The 22,193-nt window shown below is 36.9% G+C and overlaps 1 protein-coding gene across 2 annotated transcripts in view; it reads left to right on the forward strand.

Annotated features, from left to right (window-relative positions):
• RFTN1 (raftlin, lipid raft linker 1) overlaps nucleotides 1-22,193 on the forward strand; it is a 95,409-nt gene that overhangs the window by 35,167 nt on the left and 38,049 nt on the right. For both annotated transcript variants that reach the window (XM_057377427.1, XM_057377426.1), the window contains exons 3-4: nucleotides 4,878-5,064; nucleotides 15,568-15,676. In XM_057377427.1, the coding sequence (XP_057233410.1) occupies nucleotides 4,878-5,064; nucleotides 15,568-15,676 (296 nt within the window). The remainder of the gene's footprint in view (nucleotides 1-4,877; nucleotides 5,065-15,567; nucleotides 15,677-22,193) is intronic.

Here is a 22,193-nt window from a genome sequence, read left to right on the forward strand (position 1 = left end):
TAAAAGCGTAATCAGAAAAACATGTTGAAAAATGAAGACCAAAAATCTGATCACTTAATTTGTTTTCTTAGAGTAAGCAAACTAAGCAAATGCTACAGGGCAGTAGATACACAGGATAATAGAAATTTAGAGTAGAACTGTATGCTTGTTCTTTTAAATAAAATATTAAGGCTAGAGACTGAGAAACTAAGACCCAGCTGTGACCCTAAATTTCACCATTTCAGTAAAGAGAAATTAAATAAATGACATTTTAGCGTTCAGCATTTCAGCCTTTCTAGGGCACAGCAATCATTCAAGTAATAGGACATTAAAAAATAATAGTTCATATTTTCTTTGTCTTAAGTATAGCTGTCAGAAAGAGGAAGTTGCCGTTTAGCAAATAGAATAGACTTAAAATCATCTAATTCTGTTGAGTATATATATTGTACAAAGAGGAACTATGCTTGATAATGGTTGTCACAAAGCATGGGCTAATAGGTGAATCCAGGTATTATTTTATAATGCATAATATACCTTTTTTACTTCAGAGGATTGGTTTACAGCATCTCAAAGGCACCCAAATCTATTGTTTTAAATAGARAAATCACTACTTTTTATATACAGTTACTGTAACTGTCTTGTCTCTTAATACTTGTTCGGGAGACATCTCCCTCATTAGTGTGGACCACAGCACAGTTTTCARAGGTCACATGAGATGCTTCAGTTTGAAGCCAGTCAATGGCTGTTTGTTCTCTCTGGTAGAAGTCCTGGATGATCCACTGGGAGGGAAAGAGGAGTTTCTTAACAGAAAAGGAGCAAGTTCTCTTCCATATCTCTCTCCCCAGTTGTGTTTCTCAGCCTGTTCTCAGTCCCTCATGATCGTGGTGGTAGATTGAGCTTCATTTCTCTTTTTCTCATTAATTGCTTTTCGGAGMTACAGAAATGACCCCTTTCAAATGAACATGACAACCTGCAGATTTTCATGGAAACTCACTCCTTTTACTGATTTCTCTGTGGTAAGCTGAGGGTGTGAACATTTGGTCAGGTTTTTCCATTAGCAGCAAAGAATGCACAAGTCCCTAGACCCAGGAAAGTCACCTTATGGATATTAGTGTAACACAAACTTTYTTTTTGAAGGGTCTGTTAAATTGTAGTTTTCTGTGTGTATCTGAGCCCTGTTTGCAGCTTCTGTTATCAGTCAGGCAATAAACTTAACTTGTCTGGTAATTCATTCCAAAAGCAATGAGCACTACTATTTCCACTTTCAACCTAAACCAAATTGAAAAATGTGGCTTCTGTCATTTACAAGTTTCTTACACACTCATCTAGATGATAAACGAAGCAATCTTTTGAAGTCACATTGAGAAATGCAACAATAAACAAGGAAATATGGACCAGAATCTAAAACTTAGAGCCAACTGCAGTTCAAGAGCAACAAGGAGGCTGATAAATAAAGTCAGCATTATCTTTTGGCAAAATAAAGGCTTATAAGCACTGATGTTATGCAAGTTTTGTTTTTTGTTTTTCGTGTGCTCTTTTACCTTATACAAGTCCCTCTTGTATACAATTTTGGTCTTGTTTTTGCTTCCAAAAGGGCATGATTAGAATTCTCTTTAACTATTAAACCAAGCATTTTAATATATTTCACTGGAAATTGTGTAAGGTTTTCTGAAAACGTTAGCATTTTTCTAAGGCAAACTAAGGAAAGATTAGATTGACAGGTGATCTAACAAATTAGATGTTTTCAAATAGGTCAAACTTACAGGTATGCACTGTAGAGGAATTAGCTGAAGAAATAATTGAAATCTTATTTGAGATTGAAGACTGTTGAGGAATAAATACAACTCCAGCAAAGTGTGATGTCCTTTTTTAACCTACATTTAAACAGAACTGTATGATTGTTAGCCCAATGTAATGCCTAGAAAGATACTGGAAAAAATGAGTTATCAAATATCCAGAGGATAATGAGTAGCAGGGATTTCAGGGGAGGAATCTGCATAGCTCAAACCAGTCGGAGAGTAACAATGCACAGCAAAGGTTTGTAGATCCAGAAAACTCATASAACTTGTGGGCATAAGCTGTGTAACAGCAACTGTCTTTTTGCTGTGAAGGATCTCTAGTCTGAGGAGAAATTAGCAATACTTCAGCATCAAACCAAGGAGATGTTATTAACTGTAAGGCTTRCAATTGCTCTGCTCAGAGTCTGTTAAAATTCACCACTTTCATTAACTGTTGCAGCAATTGACTGCTGAATATGTTTATTACAGCTTGCCAGTCTGAGAAGTTCTGTTCATRCTGTGAAAGTCAGAAACCAGAATGGTCCTTGAAAACTGAAAGGAAAAACCCTAAAATTCACCAAGAAGGGGAAAATTGTCTACTGTTAGTTGTGGGGAGGAGAATTTCCTTTGGTTTTTTATCCCCAAATGATGTAAACTGATATAGGATGTTGTGAGTGTCAAAGTTTTTCATGCTATGGAGCAGTGGTGAGGCTTGTGCTGGATCACTGTGGTACTATAGGTACTATAGTACTAGGTACTGTACTTGAAGAAAAATGCAGACCAATTGAATTGAGTCAGGAGAGAACATCAATGGTTGCTTAGAAATACAGATGACATGAGAACAGAAGCATTGAAAGGAGGACTGAGTTTATACAGTGTAAGGAAAGTAGGATTAGGATATGAATGATATTAGGAATTATGAAATGCTGTTGCAGAAAAGAAATACTCTAGTGGGGAAGTAGCAATCTTGATTAAGAGAGGGGAATTTAGGCCATGCGCTAGGAAAGGGTTTTGAATTGGAAGAAAAGAGAAGTGCTGAAAAATGACTTAGGGGCTTGTGGAATTTCCATTACTAAAGTTTTTTTTAAAAATAGATGAGAAAAATGGAGAAATAACTAAATTAGAACTGATCCTGCCTCTAGGTAGTAGGATGAACTAGCTGGATGATCCCACCCATCTGTATTTTCTATTACATTTTTTTTTAATCAAGTTACATCCCAAGGCTCCAATTACATGCATTTTCACACTTACCCCTCATGTTTAGCTTTTAGGAGGAAACAGTCAGTCTCCCATGTTAATGACTAGACTTTTTACTAATCTTACTCAAGCTATCCTCAGAAGAATCCTGATGCTACATGCATATGCCAGATGAGCATCAGTTTTCATAGATGGTTAAAAATTGGAGCACCGTGACCAGAATTAGTAGTACCGAGTACTGTTCAGTCATTCCATTGTATCCAAGTAAACCCCTCATTTAGAAATTAATTATTTGCAGTGTAGTGAAAAATACTTGGAGTCTCTGAGCCACAGGAGGGAAAATGGAGTTCTAAAATCTGGGTTTCCTTATTTTGATCCCCAGTAGGCTCCAGTAAGTAACTGTTTCTTTTATTGTTTATTATGCGTTATTCATTGTGCTATCTCTTTTTATGACTCTGAAGTGATTTGTATGCTGTTGTAGAAGGTATAGCCCTATTGTCTGTCAATGTGCACGTTACTTGGATCTCATTTTATTTGTAAAAATAGTATAAAATTCTATACTTTAAACTCCTGGTCAAAAGTTCCATTATTCCCTTCTGGAATGTGGTCTTATATGAAGAAAAAAACATAACAAGCACATCTATTCTATTATTATTTAAATTATTCCTCTGTATTATTTGGTTTGAATATTTATTAGTTTTTTGATAACTCCTTAAATTATTCATAAAGGGTAGCCATATGGTTTGATGAAAAAAGCAGTACAATGAAAACCTTATTTTGCATTGCTGGCTTCTTTCATGCAAACTATTCTCCAGTGCTTTTTTTTCAGCAAAAGCTTGCAAGGTGCTGGRAACCTCTGTCCTGTTTCTTGCAACATCCCTCCCTCTTAGTTTGAGTGGGAGGGAAGAACATCTAGCAGCTCACCATCGTGTATGCCCTGGCATGGTTTAGATGAAATAATAAATATCCTCCAACCAAGATGGAAATGAAGAGACAAAGGTCAGGAAAGAAAGATGCCTTTTTCCATAAAATATGAAAAGTGTATGAGGAATTACTGATGGAGAGGGAAAGAATAGAAGGTTGTTTTAGGTGATTTATGGGATTTTCTTTTGAAGCCCACAAAAGAAATAAGGGCAATTGCTGTACTGACTGAAATATCCATGTGTGWGTCAAGTGTCTGATGGGAGTCAGCAACAAATACTCAAATACTTGACAGGAAGACATAAAACCCTGCAGTAAGCAGATTGGGGAAGGATTATTTTCATACACTGTGTCTCATCTTCATCTCTAATATGTATAGGTTTGCTTAAACCCTGAGGTATAAGACTTAGTGTTTATTCTAAAAGGTTTCTCATCGCTATAGGTGTGCGTCACTCAGCATTCCTATTATCAATATATCTACAAAATTCTCTTCACGCGTATTGGCAGATATTTTTTCTCATCAGCATTTTGTATAGTGATCTTTTAGTCTGATGTTGTGTAGATGGATGCTTCTTTTTATAGCTTTTGAATGTGACATGTTCAGCCTTCATTGACTGTCTCTTTTCTCTTGTTTAGTATTTTTGATTAATGGTTCCCACTTCTCTACTTGCATTACTATGGCGACTACTAAAACCTAGAATATCTTTTGACCAACAGCCTTGTTTTTATTAAATTCTTCACTTTCTCTCTGCCAGACTGTGTAGTGAATTTGGCATTTTAGTATCTGACTTCTTGTTTAATTACACCAGTCTCTTGTGCAATACAAGTCTCGGCCAAGAAAGCCTGCTTAAAAACTGAAATACAAAATGGATCTCAGAAAAGGCCAGTTTTGGTGTTAGTATTGTAGATCAGTGTGAAGCTTGCTTGACTCTGAAGAGCCTGGATTTTAAAATACATGATAGTCCAGTGTCAGATTATTGACCAATTTTTTTTTGTTTCCAGCTGAGCTGCCAGGATCATCTGCAATCAAGCTCTCCTCCTTGTGTGATCTTCCAGCTCAGCTGCAAGAATTGTACCAGCAGGGCTTTGTCTTGGCTGCTGTCCACCCTTTTGTGCAACCAACTGATGAAAAAGAGAAAACTCCCCAGGAACAAATCTTCAGGGCTGTGCTTATCAAGAAAACAGAAAGGTAAAGCACTTCCAGTGAACTGGGATAAAAATAGACAATGTGATTTCCTGTCGAGTTTTGACCTACATCAGGAAATGATAGTAGAGTTTACTGTGCAAGACTTGATTTTTTTTCCTTTTTTTTTTCCTTTGGTGGACTTGAATAAGCTTAACATGTTCTTCGTGTTTACAATTTGTCTGCAGTTTGGCAGGCGAGCTGGAGAATAACAAGTTGAAATATGCTCTGTATTTTGGAATGTGTTGTCATGAGAGGGAAACAAACAAGCCCTATGCCTGACAGTTTGTGAGGATGGTCTTGTTGGTACCCTTTAARAATTTATTAGATTAAATTATGACAGAAGAATTGTTTGCTTAGAAAAGGCATATTTTGTGTTTAGATGGTTACAGTTAATGCAATTAATTTTAGAATTGTGGTAATGATGCCTACTTCTTAAATTTATGTGTAGACTTTAGGCCCTTCTTTCCTCTAAACAAGTTCTTTAAAATTTTTAGTCCATTTAGTTTAAAGCAAACTCCATAAATAAAAAGCTTGTTTGCCTGCTTTGTCAATTTCTTAAAATTTGTTAAGAATATTTTACATAATCAAAGTCTGAAGAAGAATAAAGAAATGGAAATTCTTTCCTTTTATGATCTAATGTGATTTCTAAAAAAAAAATTAATAGGATGAGCTGTTAAATAGCCTAGAAAAAAAATAAAATGTGGATATTTGTAARCATATGATTTTTGTTTAATGATTTAAAATCAAATTTAGTATTATGTGACCACCCCCAACTCTGCAGCTACCTGTATTGTTGCAGCCATTCTCTATAGCTTCCTTTATTAGTTGCAYTCCCCAGTCCAGCCCTTCTTACAATGACGAATTCTGAAGGCTGGCGGATAATGACACCTCCATCTGCCAATCCTAGTCCTTGTCTTTGTGCTGATGCTCAGAGGAAAGGATGTGGCTGTTTTATACCTTTATTTAAAAAGTAAACCATTCACCATTCAATTTGCTACAGCCTGGTAGCCAGCTGGTAGCAGTTATGGACAGGGTTGAACTTCAGCCTCTGACCTAAGGAAAACGTTCTGCATTTTGTTATCAGATATATGTAGGCATTAGGTGTCACAGGCAATTTGAGCTTCTAAAATAACTCTTATTTTACTTCAACTTGATTTTAGTTTTATTAGTACAGAACTTAATGCTGGCTTGCCTGAAACTATTGTTTAAATGGTTTCCAGTTTTATGATCCAAACGTAGAATATTTGGCTGAACAGTGGATTTGTTGAGTGATGTTGGGCTGAGCTTGTCTGGGTTTGAGGCCTTCCCTTCCCTGCCTACTCAATATCTTACTGCACGTAATGAAAGTATTTACATGCGTGAGTTTGTAATGTTAAGTAAGCACTTAAGGACTTCTTTTGGATTGGGGTCCAAGGGTTCAGTATCTTCCGGTGTGAGCTCTGAAGACCTGTCAGGGARGAGCAGCTTCCTTCTCAATGGAGGAATGTAATCTTCAAGCCAGAGCTCCCATTGCTGCTCTCGTACTGTATCCAGTAGTTTACATCTGTGCAGAATGATTGTGGAAGAGTACAAAGTCTTAATCTTAACACTCACTTGGGTGCCAGTGTTTCACACACTTTAGACAGCTGTAAATGACTGTACAAACTTGAAGACAGTAGAGAGTCTTGAACCAATTAAATTTCCTTTTACAYTCACAGTCTGTTTCTCTGCATTCTCTTATCTGTCATTTCTGACTGCCTGGAGAAACGGAAGAGACGTTGTGAAGCAGGAAAAAAACAAGTACCAGAAAGGGAAATTGCATCAGTTTGATATTTCATGTAGCTTGAATGTTCCTGGATTTGTCTGAGAGTATGGAAGAAGCTTCTCCCATAGTGTGGGGGTGCCACAAATACCTGCATTGCCATGTGCAGATTTCAGATGAAAAAATGTAGCCTGCATAGAGACCACCTGTACCTGAATTGTGAGTTAATGTCATTCCACTAACAGCTGGGGATTAAAAATATGTAACAGTAAAAAAAAAAGGCATGCTGTTAAATTTTTTTAATTAACCTTTCTCATTACACTGCTGATAATGATTAAATTATATTTTTCCCCTGAGGACTATGAGTTGTCATCTCAAGGCAGTCTCTATGTAACAGTTAAGTCTTGGGTAGAAGTTAGGTCTGCTTAGACTAATAGCTGATCAGATGAGTATTTATTTCTGTTACAAGATATTAAAAGTAGTTCAGCCGCAGTTGTAGGATCACTAGTAACATCATTTATGCTGTGAAATGCAAATTGGTTCCTTCAGTGGTGTGGTGTTCATGGGGAGACAAGGAGTCATAAGAAACTCTACCTTGGTGTGATGCCCACCCTTGGGTTTTCTGGGCACTTCCTGAGAAGCACCTGAGGCTGGACCTCCTTTCTCACTCCAGGTGTTTCACCACAATGGCTCCAACACCATGTACTTCATCTCCCTGTCGTCTGGCACATACCAAGTTGGTTTTCTTCCTTCCTGTTTTTGTGGCYTGAATGGAACAGTAATGAAGATTGTTGTATTAGTGCCTACAGTAATGCCAATTCCATGTATACTGAGACAGAACTGGRTGCTTGAATTAGTCTTTAATCAGAGTTGCACCTTTCTATGTCACATTTCTATGCACATTTCTATGTCAATTTCATGTTTTAAAATTAATACTCTTGACTTAGGCTTTGAGGATTTAGTTTTATAGCTCTGCCTCTCCAAAGGTAGGAAGAGCCTATGCCAGCTGCAGCAGATGTCAGGTATCAGGAACACCATGCTGTTGTCAATGAGATTTGCAGTGCCTGAATTTGTTCAAGAATAAAATGGAAAAGGTAGTGCTGAGGCATGTTGCACATTAGAAYTTGTGGGAACAGTACCTATTAGTGTTATTTTTGTCCTGTTTTGCCATTATCCTGTAGTTTCAAAACACTCAATGTGTATTTGCAATGCCATTGTACGTTAAGGTGACTTTTAAAGTCACTTTGATAGTTTTCTCTTTAATCTGTAGTGGTATCTCTGGCTTTTTTATCTTGGCTGTGTAATTTGGGGTAAATACAGAAATAGGAGTCATTGCTTCTATAGGATGTTTGAGGAAACACATTCCTAATGTATATGGAAGCTCTACGTGTTGAAAATCAAGGATTATCCACTGGAAGTGTTAGGGAAAATATGAAATTAAGGGACAGATTGAAAAAAAAACGAACAATGCAATTGTTTGCAGTGCAAAAGGTGTCATGTTCAAATAAAGTAAATGAAATAAATACAGAAGTGTTCAATTCTTTAGAGGCATTGGGCATGAAGGTGGTCTACCAAATTGCTGAACAGCTCTGCCATTGTTCTCATTAAATTTAATATAATAAATGAAAATATTTCTGTAGGACCTAATGGCATAATGTACACTAACCAGTTGATTGGAAGTGGTTTGGAAGTCACATAGAATAGCATTGGGTAAAAGAATAATAACTTCAGAATACTTTCTTTCCCTCTCTAAATTCCTGTGGACTTTATTAAAAAGCAGTTGTCTGTTCTGTTGTCTGTGCTGAACTGTGAGATACTTGGGTTTCTTGAAGAAAAAATCTTTGAGAGTCTTGTATCAATTGGGAAGAACTCTTTGAGTTCAGGTTTTTACAGGATTTTTTTCTGAATTTAGGGAAGKCTCCAAGTGTGAAGTATAGGTGTGGCGTGCTGTTCATGTTCGCACTTGAGAAGAGTATATTCACGCTGATTAACACTTAGAATCTCAGGAAAGGGAATCTAAAGAGGTACCTGAAAAGTGTGAATGTGTGACAGTGGGTCTCTGCTGGTGGAAGGGACAGGGGAAGGTCCATGTATTTGAGAGGTTCTGGCTAACCAAGATGAGGAGATTAACACCTATGATGCTTACATTCGCCCGAGGAACAGAGACCAGTAGTTCTTKGTGTGTGCAATAACCTTTTTCTCCTTGGCCTTTTATTCCCACACTCACTGTTTTTCTGCTATAGCAATCTGTGTGTATGTTACTGTTCTGGACAGTTATGGCTGTTGCAGATATCCTGTTCCCTGCAGAATAGTTGCCAAGTCAGCTCCTGAACAAAATTGTAACACTACCACAAAGCTGCTTTACCTTGTTCCCAGCAACCTGTACSTGTTTGGTATCTAAAAGTTTTAAAATGCAGTGTCAGTTAAGATGTTTTGGTGATCCTTTCCAAATATTCAGCATTGGAAAACAACCTCCATTCTYTTTCACCAGGAAAGATATAGGTCTTGGGTTCATAAACTGTCTGCTTATAATAGTTTTGACATGTTGGCAGATGTTTCACCATGATAGAGAAGCAGGGAACATAAATGGTRWTCCAAAGAATTTCTCCCCATTGTTCCATCTATGTGCTAGGACATATCATCTACAGGCCTGCAGTCAGTAAAGGAACCAACAAGGAGACATTGCTGTGCAGAAGTAGACTAAGTAGTATAATTTAACCATCATTTWAAAAAAAAGTTTCTAAATGTTCTAAATTTCTGTGTTTACCTCAAAGAGCTTTGCAGCTGTTTTTCCGTTCTGTAAAATAATGAGGTGTCAGGTGTTGCAGAGATTCACTTGATGAGATGATTCTAATTCTATTTCTGTAATTTCCCTGTATCCATTAGTGCTGACAAAATGCAACCTAWCATCACTTGGATAACAAGAACTCTGTTTATCTGCAAAGGAATTTGACAGACTGAGTTCAAAAGTTTAATAGTAAACCAAGATTTTTTGGTTTCCTGATTTTGCTGCTATTTCACTTTGGTGTTTTTGCTTTGGTGAAAGTAGGTACTTTGCTGTGATATATTTTTATTTTGAGTGTAAATGTGTATGTGACTGTATCTGTTTGGTTTTCGTGTAGGATTTAAGCTTGAAGATGTGAAATGTCTGAATTTATCTTCATGAGCATTAGCATYAAATAGGATTGTGTGCAAATGCAATGTGTGTTGTTGCTCTCAGCAGGCTGATTTCAACTTAATGAAAAGATAATATTTATTCCATATCCAAGAGTCAACAGATATCTTCCTTTAGCTCAAAGGACAATGGCTTGAGTTTTGAAAGCTTCTTATTTGTTACAAGTTCAAAGAAATACATATTTCCTCACAATAACTTTTAACAGTGACCCAAAATAAATGTTCTTTCAACTGTGTTCTCAAAATTRTAAACACTACACATTAAACGTGCCTATATATCAATACATGCCCAAAATTTTCTCAAGAAACTCTATGTATTGTCTCTAAAAATAGTTTATAGATTTTACTGACATATAGTACGTATTCCAGTGATAGGTTATAGGTTTCCTATATAAGAAATTTTCTTGTAAAGAAAACGTTTACGTAATGAAGTTAAAACTGTCACGTGGGTTAGAGTTGATGAGGCTCTTATGATACACTATGCCTGTTTTTATTTTTTGAAAAACATTGTGGTTTTTGGGCAGACTTCATAAAACCTATGGATTTTTAGTTACTATGTTCTTGCTTTTCAGATACTCTAGTTTTGCTGCATTTTTAACCTGTAACTCTGGTTAATACCAGTTACCAGCTGCTCATATTAATCACTTCTGTGTGTTTTTATTGTTTTTGTAATGTAGACCTATTCGTTATGAATGTACGGTTCTACTTGAATGGTGGAGGTATTCCTGTGTAATGGAAAATCTCAAAACTGCACTTACATTCTTAGCATCATCATAATGAAATCGTAATTTTAGAGTGTCTGTGCAGTTTACAAGTGGGTTTTGGCTTGCTGAACTCATGGGCATAGAGAACTTGAGGAAGATTAGGATCAAATGTTGGCTTCCTCAATTCCTTCTTGTATCTGAAAAGGAYTGGAAATCCAGTTTATAAGGGACACTGAGTTTTCAGCTTTAATAGTTACTGTGTAAGTTACTGGTTCTCCACAGCTGGTTATGGTTTTTCTACCATGAAATGGTGCTTAACAGCAAACAGCTGTGCAGGAAATGACAGCCTACTGAAACAACCATCATAACGTATTTTTGGCCAGTGAACTTCAATTACAAGTGAAAACCTTACTTATTCTATGTATGTTCTTCCTGTTTAGTGGCACTAGAAGCCCTKCTTAGGGTTCAGGATGACACTTTTTTGAAAGTCTGTGGTCCTGAGCCTTTTCCATTTTGGTAAAATCTACCCACACCCTGCCAGGCCTGTGGATGTTGTCCCTCTGCTCGGCATCAGGCAGACTGAAATTCCTCTTCAACTCYTTGCCATCCCATGGTTAATATTGTCCTTGGTGGACACTGAGGGTGCCTACAGTTACAGAAAAATCCTTCTTCAGGAAAATTGTTAAAGATAAGCAAACAACGAGATATATAACAAAGGAAGAAAAACCAATGAAAGCCCAGGGTTGTAAATTGGAATGAAATTTTCTGTCAGTCTCCATGGCCAACCAGTGGTTGTCCTCTCCTGGGGCGGGAGGCAGGAGTCTGCCCTTCCTCACTGCAGGGGAAGTGCTGGCATTGTTCACACTTTCCTTTCTGTTCCTTCTCTGGYATCCCAAAATGTGATTTGGGATTACAGTGAGTACACGGTATCCAAATGAGTCTGGATGTGTCAGTTTCTCTGGTTCATCCTGGCTTCCAAGAAGGCTACAGCATTAGTGTATCCAGGTGTTCTTCTTTCAGGGATAGACCTTTTTTAATTAACCCAGCGATTTTTTAAGTCAATGGAATAAAGGTAATAGAAAACTCCCAAATATTTGCAGGCAATAAAGGGAGGAAGATTCAATTTTCCAATTTTGGAGGATGAAAAGAAAAGGAAAAAGTTGTTGACTATGTATCCAGAAGAAAAGGGAGATCTTTAGAACTGCTGGAGCTTAGGTGTTTTTTTTTTTTTTTTGCTAAACTGGTCTCAGCACTTCTTTCTCCCTTCTGCTTTTTGTAGAGAAATACTTTATGATGGGAAAGTAAAAATCAACTTCACATAAAACCATTGCTTTAATTTTAAAATCTTGTGTATGTTGGACTCCCAGTAACAWCCTGTGCTATAAAACTGGTAAGAGACCCCAGAGTATGGATTATTGGGTGATTTCTCACGATTGACATCAGTCCTTCTTCAGAAGGGAGCAGGGGAATGCAAGTGCACAGAACTGCACTCAGGACTTTGTCTTTGGGGATCTTGATAGATGTACATTTTGTGGAAGTAGTTTCATTCATAGTTTCTAATGAAAGTGGTCYTAAAAGTAGTCCCACAAAATTAATAAACTATATTAATTTCTGTTCATACAGAATTTACCTGTACCTGTAACTATCTACTTCACTATGGCTGTATTAATATTCAAAGAATCTCATGAGATACTTTTACGGTATTTATGAAATACTTTGTGATGCATGTATGAAATGCATTATTTTATTGCACAGAGACGGGAAACAATTTCTTGCCCGAGCAGCTTTGCTCAGAAAATTGTTTTTGTGGTCTGTGACATCCACAGTTACTTATTATTTTCATGTGAAAAGCTATGGCTCTTGTTCTTTTTCTTTTGTTTTTGACAGAATAACAGGCTTTTCAAGTTTTCCTAAAAAGGTGAAAACTACCAATATAGACAAAGATTTGCTTTTACATATATGGACATAATTTACTTGAGCGCATGGAAAAATACTTCTTGGAAATATGGGAGTCCTTCTGTTGGAAGATTTAACTAAGGATTTTATGGCCTTTAGTAGGATCTGTTAAGTGTGTTCAGTAAAATAATGTTCTTAACAGAGTGCAATTGTATTTGATGCCATTTTTTTTTTCTTTCATGAGCCCTTGTGCATAGGTAGCCCCCAGACTCTTAGAGGAGGAATTAATTGTCTGCAATTAAGTATTTCCAAGCAGCAAGTGTATTTAAAAGTAAGTGCTTCTTAAAGGAGTTAAACAGGACATTTTAAGCAGCTGTAGTAATAATCACTGTATTTTTATGGATATAATCTGTATCTCAGGTAACTCTTACTCCTTTCAAAGAAGCTGGAAGCAGGTCCTCAAAAAATTGCACAAAATCAGAGCTCGGGGARCTATTAAGGGGGAGGAGAGGAATTATGATAGAGTGGTTCAAGGCAAGCTTTTCCTTATACCTGTCTATAAACTTCACCAATATAGGTTGAAAAGAATTAATTTTTTCAGGTAGCCAGTGGGTTTAAACATTAAAATACAGTCTTTCTCTTTCTTTCAGAGTAATTAKAATAGTAAGTTCTCATGTGGGTCACAGTAGTTCTAGAGTTATGACCAGTCCTTGCCAAATGTGTGGGCACAGAAATAGCATGACACATACTTAATTTCTGGGATTTTATATCTTGACTTTGAATTTGAGCTATAGTGTTTCACAGTCTCTGCAAGGGGAGTGACTTCCTCAATGGGGCTGGAAGGGAGCTGTGATGAGTACAGTGTGTTATCCCAGCAAGGGAAATAGTGGAGATATTTGTTCCTTCCATTTGTAGAGTTTTGCAGTTGACCCCTTAAAATGGGATTGGTTATCTAAAAAGAGCCTGGTTCCTTGCTGCCTGTTCCTGGTAACACATTTCTGGTTTGTAGTTATACAGCAACCAAAGCACTGGAGAGTTGTATGTGCTCCACTTGATGTTATATTGGCTTAACTTTGCAATAGTAGCAGTTTTGGTGGTTTATTGATCACTTGAGTATTAGAGATCCCTAGTTCATATCATTTCTGTCTGGAACATGGATAGATAACATCAGGGCTACTTTTCCTGTTAGTCATATTCAGATTGGAAAAAAAAAGAGTGGATATAGTTGTAAGTATTCTTGCAGGGAGACTTTGTAAAGTTTATTTTTATGTTCTTGAGTTCATCTGTGGTAGAAAATCGGCACAGAATAGATGATGCTATCTAGGACTTCAGAACAGCAAAAATGGGTCTCTGCAGTACACGTGCTGTCCCTCTTGCAATGATTTTTTATTTTCTTGACAAAGTTGTTCTTGTTGCATAAGTTAATCTATGTGTGCCTGTTGCAGAGGAGTAGTGGTGGAATACTGTTAGTCCCCCTGTAATGACTTGTGTAAATTCTATAAAGATGCTTGGAGAATTGTCATGAACACCTATACTTTGTTAAAATTTTTTTCCAGAATGAAGTAGAGAATGGAAGCACAGGTTATAAGAAGAACCTAGGAAAGAGGGCAAGAACRAATAGGGAAAGGACTTCAGTGTTACCAAACAATGCACAGTCTGCTACCACCTGTTCAGGTGTAAGTGAGATAATAGAAATAAAGTGAGTGTGTAGCCTGTGTGAAGGTGGGAGGATCAAATATAGCAAATGTCTGCAGTATTGCCTAGGAAACACTGCCAGTTTGCAGTCAGCAGCCTACGCATCGCATGGGAGCTGTTAATGTCTCGGGAAAGCCCCTGGGACCATCTGTAGCTGTAGCTGTTCTGCGTGTCACACAATCCCAGTCCCCAGAACAGGCCTTTTGCTCTGGCTTGCTTTTGCAAGTGTGGCAAGCCTGCCAAGCCCCAGTTTTGCTGTTTTGYTGCTTCCTCAGYRCTCTCAGTTCAAACTTCTGTATCTYACYTCCTGTCYTRTAGGTACCCAGTGCATCAAACAGCTGCTGAYGACTATTAGTTCTTCACTTGGAGCTAGATCTTTTGATTATCTGTGGAGTGTTAGATAATTGTTTTGTTACTGATCCCAAGAATTACAGGCTAGCTTTTATATTTAATGTTYTTCCATGTGTTCTCCTGAAAAACTGAGAAAGCAAGTGATTGTCTAGATAYCCTCTATTGATCAGGTGTATCAGTTTCCTTTCACAGGAGTCTGGAGGAGACAAAAACTACCTGCAGTAGTACTGCTTTACAGCTGCATTCCTTGCAGACTGTTTCTGAAGATTATTCAGTATAACTTCCAAATGTTCCCTTGGCATATTTTGCCCAATACCTTGTTTCCACAGTGCGGATTTTTTCAGCAAATGTATACGTAAGATGCCATTTGCTTAGAATTATTTAAGAGTTAGTGTTTTCTGAAAGAGAAGAGACTGCAGGCACAGCTTTATGTTTCTCAAAAAAAAATAAAGCATAAGACTGAAGGTTAACTATTTTGATTAGCCCCTGATTTTTAGATGTTGACTTGGAATGGTTTTAGAGAAGAGAAGTGGTTTCTTTTAATTGCTGTCTGTGAAACACATCTCATGTCAGGCTGCCCTGTGGGGCCCAGAGCATCCCTCAGTCCATTGCTTCAGAGCCTTCTTTTTGTATATTCTAAGTTATAATCACCCGTGCATCTCCTTGGTGTTGGCCATAGATGCCAGGCTGCCAAAGTGTTTTTCTTGGATAGAAAAAGAAATTTGTGAGTCCCTGAAGCCACCATCCGAAGTCATTGGTGTAATTTGCTCCCCTAGCAAGTGGTGAGATATTGCAGCTTGTCAGAAGAGCTCAATRCGATGARTGTTTTRGAACCAAAGTTTTGTCTGAAGGTTSGCTTTCCAGGAGAAATATKTATAAATRGGATATCTGCATATCCAGTTGTAACAACAGAAACTGATTTTTCTTTCYTGTCTGCCTCTTTAGGTCTTCAAAAGGTGACGTCAATAGTGAAGGATATGTCTTGGAGGTAGAATGCTGCTCTTCTTTAAACCACCTTGCAGAGAAAAAGGAGATACCTGATTTTGTTAAGAAAGTGAGTAAAAAAAAAAAATAACAAGGGGGAGGGAGGGCAACCACCACTGTATGCTTTTATTTGATTATAATTACTGTTTCTCATTCTGTCTGTTTGGCAGTAGGGATATGTATCATTTTGASCAGCTGAAACACTGCACTAGAATTTGGTGTTTTGTAATTATAAGTATCTGAACAGCACTTAAACTTCCTGAGAGAAACAGTTTGATGATACTATTATTAGGAAATTATTTGTAGTGTCATGAGAGAATGACCTGCYGCAGATGTTATCAATGTAGAAGATGACCTGTAATATGCAACATTGTAACAATATATATGGTTTCCATTTTTGTGTTGAAATACTGTATTGGATAGAACTTTTCCAAAAAGGCATTTTATCTCCAGGGAAGCCCCATATTGTTTAAGTTTTGTTTCAGTATCACATGGTGTTAGATAGAGTTGGTACTGGTAACCTAAATCCTTTAGTGAACCAGAACAGTGTTGCTTTCAGTTTTGGGGAATTTGAAGACAATGTTGCAATTTTTTATTTGTTGCCTTWTTTTTGAAATTATTTTTGACACTATAATATTCTACCAAACTAGAAATTAGCAAGTTATGTCCATTTGAGTGAAAACAGATTCATATTGTGCTTGTTTCAAATTTTGCAGCATCTGTTGTGTYGTGTTGGATGTTATATAAACTAGCACTGAGTAGTGTATTTATTTAGCCACAGGGTGTGAGTAGAAATACTGCCCTGGCTTTAGTCCATTTGCAGTGATAATAGTTAAGAAAATTTTGCACAATAAACTTCAGCACAGGCTCTGTGAGCTTGATGGGGCCTCAGCTTGACACACTACACTCATGCTCAATCTTTCCTTTTTACTGTGATTTGTAAGAACTGGATTTAAAATAATGCGACTGTAACTATCTGATACTTAAAGATACATAGATTTTGGGATCAGAACAAACTGAAGTTTTCTGAACATATAAAAATACCCAAAAATTTGAGCCCAAATTTTGTTTCATGTCTAGCTGTGTTAGTTCACTACTGTTCTGACGTTATCTTGGATTATTTCAATATATTCACACTTAGGCAAAACTGGTGTAGTTATTGTGTACCAGTTTCAACATGTTTGATTTTGCTCTTCAATTCTTTGAGTCAGAGTAGAAATATAGGCATAACTGTCAAAACTGGTAGCAAAATTGTGCATCATTGAAACAGAAAATTTCTTTGCATTTCAAACTTCAGAAGGAGTGTGGGTAACATGAAAACAAAATGACAATCCAGGAGTCATCTTATTTCCATAAATATCCAATTCTGAGACTTTTTAGAGTTCTTTTCTAGACATGGAAATGTTTCTGTTGGTAGAAGCCATTTGATTATGGGGTTATGAAGATGCCTTTTTGAAAGATAATMATTTAAATTTTAATAGCTAGAATGTATATTTACTGTTTCTCTGTAGGTTGAGTATGTCGTTCAGCCTCAGATGTTATTTGATGTAGAGAAATTTGAAGTTCTTTGAAGCTGTTGCTGTCAAGTGCATGCAGTGTCACTGTATCTGATTAAACACATTGTGAAAGTCTCAACACTTTTATGTAAGTCTAACTCAGGAAACAAGACTTGTTTGGGAGGAGGCATTAATTGTCATATTAACTAATTTGTCTGAGCAACAAAAATAACCATTGCTTTTAAAGGCATATAAACCAGATGTTTGCAAACAAATAAATGGAAAAATAAAGGATATTATTCAAACAAAGAAATAACAARAAGCTGTTAGAAAAGGCAATTCCTTGCTTTAAAAAAAGAGTAGCCTTATAATTCTTTTCAAACTGTGGAATATAATTGACGTTAATAAAATGTTTTAAATGAATCGGCAAATCCTTCATCTTTTCATAAGCTTTTCATAACAGAGGTTTTCAGCACAGGTTTACCATCTTACTGTATTGCAAATTATTGTATTTAAAAAAAAAACAAACCAAACAGAATAGCCATATTTTTGAAACAGAATGAGAAGTCAAAATTATCTCCATGAGCTTACTACAAAAAGATTCCTATGCCCTGAGAAAATTAGTATTAYTAATTTTATTGTGCACTGCTGAGCAAGTATTATTTACCTTGAATTTGAACAAGGAAGCAATTTTATTAACTTCTCTGGATTGACTTTTTGTGGTATTGAAAATGTACATCATATTGAATATTAACTTCCTTTGCTTCCTTCTGCAAACACAATACAATTTTGCAATGGCATACGGCATAGGTAATAAGTGCTTTTTTCTTCTATAACTATATAAATGTATAAGAGTAATGTGGTAGAAAAAAGGAGGTTATTTCAGCTTGAAAAGCTTCTTGCTCACTGAAACAAAGTGCCTCAGTACAACATTGACTATAAAACATTTAAGAAATGCCAAAGAAAACTCTCTGGTCAAACCTCTGTTCTGCTGATGAAATCCTTCTGCGCCTCTGGATTTTTCTGCCACAGTTTCTAGCTATGGCAAGACAGGGAACAGTTAAATATTGGGAACATGATGTTGCRTAAAATACATTCTTCCTGTACCTTAAAATCATGCCAGCATTCCCACACTGTGTTTGTTCTTTGATATCCATGTGGATCTAATGCAGCTTAACCTGTCCTAAAGAGCTCAAACAGTCCCATGGCGTCTTTGATACATAATTTGTGGGCAATGAAAGAAGAAACTAAACTGTTATGTATATACTGTATTGCTGTATTGGTATTCACACTCCTGTCTTTAGCTCTCAGGCAAAACAGAGATTAAAGGTTTGCTCATCTGCTTTTTAATAAGCAGAGCTAACTTCTAAACTTTTGATCAGTATGGCTCAGATCATTCTGAAGTTGTTGAAAGTCAGAGATGTTACTTCTAAGATACCATATTTTGTAATATTTTGACTCGTRTGTCATGTCAAATGGGGTAGACTTTAATTACTTCCTTACTTGCTTTTTGTTTCTGTGTATCCTGTTATCATTTTTCCATCTGAGAGTGTTCTCTCTTGTCTGTGGAGGCAAGGGAAGGAGGAGCTAGGCTGACATCCCAAGTAAAGATTTACTTTGGATACACAATCATATATGAATGCCAAATATGTTTCTCATRACCTCTGTTTTCTGTRTCAATCTGAGCTACACGCTCTAGARCGGCAWCARGCGGAAGGTTTTAGCCCTTTGTSGTGTTGGTGATAGATTAGGAAATGGAGTATTCTTTCTGTGCTATGTTTCCCCAGTTTTGATGTCTTAAAATTAAGGTAGTGCAACTTTGTATCCTTGGTTATTTCCTTAACAACACACTGTCAGAGGCAATTCTTGWATGGGATAATTTTTCAGTGTGACACCATTGCAGGATTCACATTTCTTGTCCCTGCACACTTATTATCCTTCTCTGGTGAAGTAGGAAGCATGATAAGTACAGAACAGCATGGTTTAAAAATGGTGCAGCTTACCTTAAATCCAAATCCAGTCATCTTCCTTTAGTGTTTTTGGCTAGATATGGATCTCTCCCTGCTGGTCTGTCCATACTTGCCTCAGAAATTAGAAATTCTTCTAGCAAACCTAAGGCAGTACAGATGAATAATTGGTTCTGCATTTTCCGAAGTGGACTGGTTCCGCTTGGAGCATGACTGCCATCGTGAAACACCTTTGTAGTGCTTATTGTGCCATGAAATCTGCTGCATGAGAGAGTGTGTGTCAAATCTGCTTGTTCTCTCTCATTTCTTGGTCAAGTTCAGTGAGTACAAATCATTAGCCCTGGCTCCAAAGCTGCCAGTAATATGTCATTCCTTTAACTGATCCTTGGAACAACTTCTGTATTCCAAAGCACCCTACAAATAATCCTGACTCCTGCAGATGCAATGACTTTGCCATTCAGCTCCTTGACATTTATTTTACTGCCTAGTAATAGCATTGCTGGGCTGTGGAGGCTGTAGTACCTCAGACGTAAGCGAGTGGGGCCCCAGGGAGGAATCTGCCAACAAAATACATTGCAAGGATGCTGCCACCCATGTACTTGACGTAGAGTAGGCCTCTGAAAGAGTGACCCCCAGTTCTCTCTGGTACAAAGGCAGGCTGAGTAGAGAATTGTACTGTTTTGAAAGAAAGCCTGTACAACACTAATATTTGTGCAAAGAACTCGTATCCTGCATTGCTGAAAGAATCTACTGTATTTGAGCCCTCTTGACAGGTTTATGGAAAAGAAAATGTTATCAGGAATAAAACTGGCATTAGGTATTAGAATGTTTCAAGTGTTAGTTATGCACTGGAAATTAATATGCATTGCTAAACTGTAGTTGAATTCAGTGTGCTCCTGAAGGGCGGGACATTTCTTGGAGTGGTTCGATGATCCTGCCCATTATCTGCCCTCGCTCAGTTGGAGGGGGCCTCAGGCGGGAGATTGGCTTAGTGGTTGGATAAGGAACTGCTCCACCCTCTGAACAGCTACAGCTCACTCTCACTGCACTTGTCTCTGGTTTAATTAAAATATTGAGACCTTCTTTTCCTTCTGTCTTGATTTTTTTCCCACTCCACTGATCTGTAGCTCTTTYGGAGTTTCCAAAATTACTGCTGTCTTAGTTCRTGYACSTTGTTTTCTGGAGAGTCATCTGTGWTATRGTTCTAATTGGTGAAGAATTTTTCTTTTAGTGTTGCTCTTAAAAGACAGGTTAATTCTCCAGCTTCTTTTAAGTTGCAAGACAGGAGCAGGGTTGAAGTATTTAGGAGTACTGCTGTTTCTCCTCTGAAATARCAGCTAAATACCTATGGGAATTTTCAAGAGCTTTTAAGATCTTTTCCATGGATGCTTCTGGTCAAGGGAATGATTCCCTTATTTTCTACATACCTACTTACACCAGAATGAACATTTGTTTTATGTGATCAAAACAAGGGGCTTCACATACCCACGTACTGTGTGAAAGCAATATGAAATGATTTTGAACTCTCAGCTTTTGTTTTTAAACTGTCTTCAGCATCTAATTATGAAATGGCAAGAAGATGTGGAAGATGAGGAATATATCAACGTCTCCATAATAGTATCTATTTTTTTTTTTTTGCTAACCGCATGACAAGCAAATGAGAAGACAAAAGTCTGCAATTTCCTAGAAGATAATGAAAGTGAAAATTACTGAATTATAATTTTTTTTTTACTTTTGCTTATAATAACTAAGAAAAATATTGGGGTTCATATAACTGTTCCRGTGTTTCTCATATTCTTGTGTCTTTCATTAGTTATTTTCCATCTCTTAATTGTTACACTGAGATTTGTTTTTTAGAAGGAACAAAGAGATGCAGCATATATGTTCTTAAGAGCACCAGTGTGTTGCTGGATTTCTTGACTCAGATGCCGCAAGTCTTACAGGGATCTCTTCTGTGAAGTCTGTGCTTGCTTTGTTGGTGCCAGGGGTCTTTAGATGATTATTGTAATCCTAAGCATTATTCTTTATTTTACATTTGTTTTAGCTGGTTTGTTGAGAAGTTTCCTGCAGGGTGTATAGTCAGAGCAGGTGGCAGTAAAAGAGAAAAGGGGGGAAAATTGAGTATTTAATATTGCTCGAGGTTTGTTCTTCAAATAAATAAGCATTTCAGATTTATTGCTCTGGCTGGAAAATGGCCCTTCTAGAGTCTTGTTTATTACCTGGGATTATTTACCTAGATGTGATCTCAATCTCTTCTAAAATCATTTCCATCCCTAAAACAAACCCAAAAAATCACATCCCAGAACCTTCATTCTCCAGAGTATTTGCAAAAGAACAATACAACGTTATTTCTTTAGTGCATTGTAATGAAAGCCATTGCTGAGAACTTAGCTGWCAGCTTTGTTTTCTGCATGTTTTCAGTGCAAACAGAGCCCCTATTTTATTTTTTAAGTATTTGGATGTTAGCAGTAGATATGGTCATTAAGCAGAACTTGAAACTCAACATCAATAGTTCAGCTGTTTGTAATCTGCTGTGATAATATTTATTAAAGTGCATTTTGTTAACGTTCTTTAAGTGTATATTTAACAAGAGATGGTAAAAAATAGCATATACTCTATTTTAAACARCCTGGTGTGAAGGGAAACATCTGTTCCTGCTTAAGCTTCTTTCAACTTGTGTTCTTTTGACTAAGCTCTGTAAAAGCGATGTTGATATATATCTTCCATGAACATTGCAAAACTATTTTCAGGACTCTCCCAGGAGTCTGGTTGTGCTTTTGTAATCCTTTGCCCCCAGCAGCTTTCAGAGTATCCCCATGCCCAAGATAAAAATAGATACTATGAAATATGTCGTTGATATTTTTAATGATCCTACTTCTGTCTGGTGGGAAAAAATAACCTTTAAAATAACAATAAATATGATAATGTTTTATACTGTGCTAAAATAAAATATGGGCAAATTGTTCAAATTGTAATTTTGACTACGAGTAACAGATGGCTTGATTAAACAACGCGATTTTAAAGAAACGCTCTTTGGTTGATATAAAATTAAAAAAAGTATTTCCTGCAAATTAAATGTAAAATCTGTAAGTTTGAGACTAAATTTCTGCTTTTAAAAATACTC

Source organism: Malurus melanocephalus, unplaced genomic scaffold (genome assembly GCF_030028575.1).
Source record: "Malurus melanocephalus ecotype Western Australia unplaced genomic scaffold, MMel_1.1 scaffold_315, whole genome shotgun sequence".
Lineage (NCBI taxonomy): Eukaryota > Metazoa > Chordata > Aves > Passeriformes > Maluridae > Malurus > Malurus melanocephalus.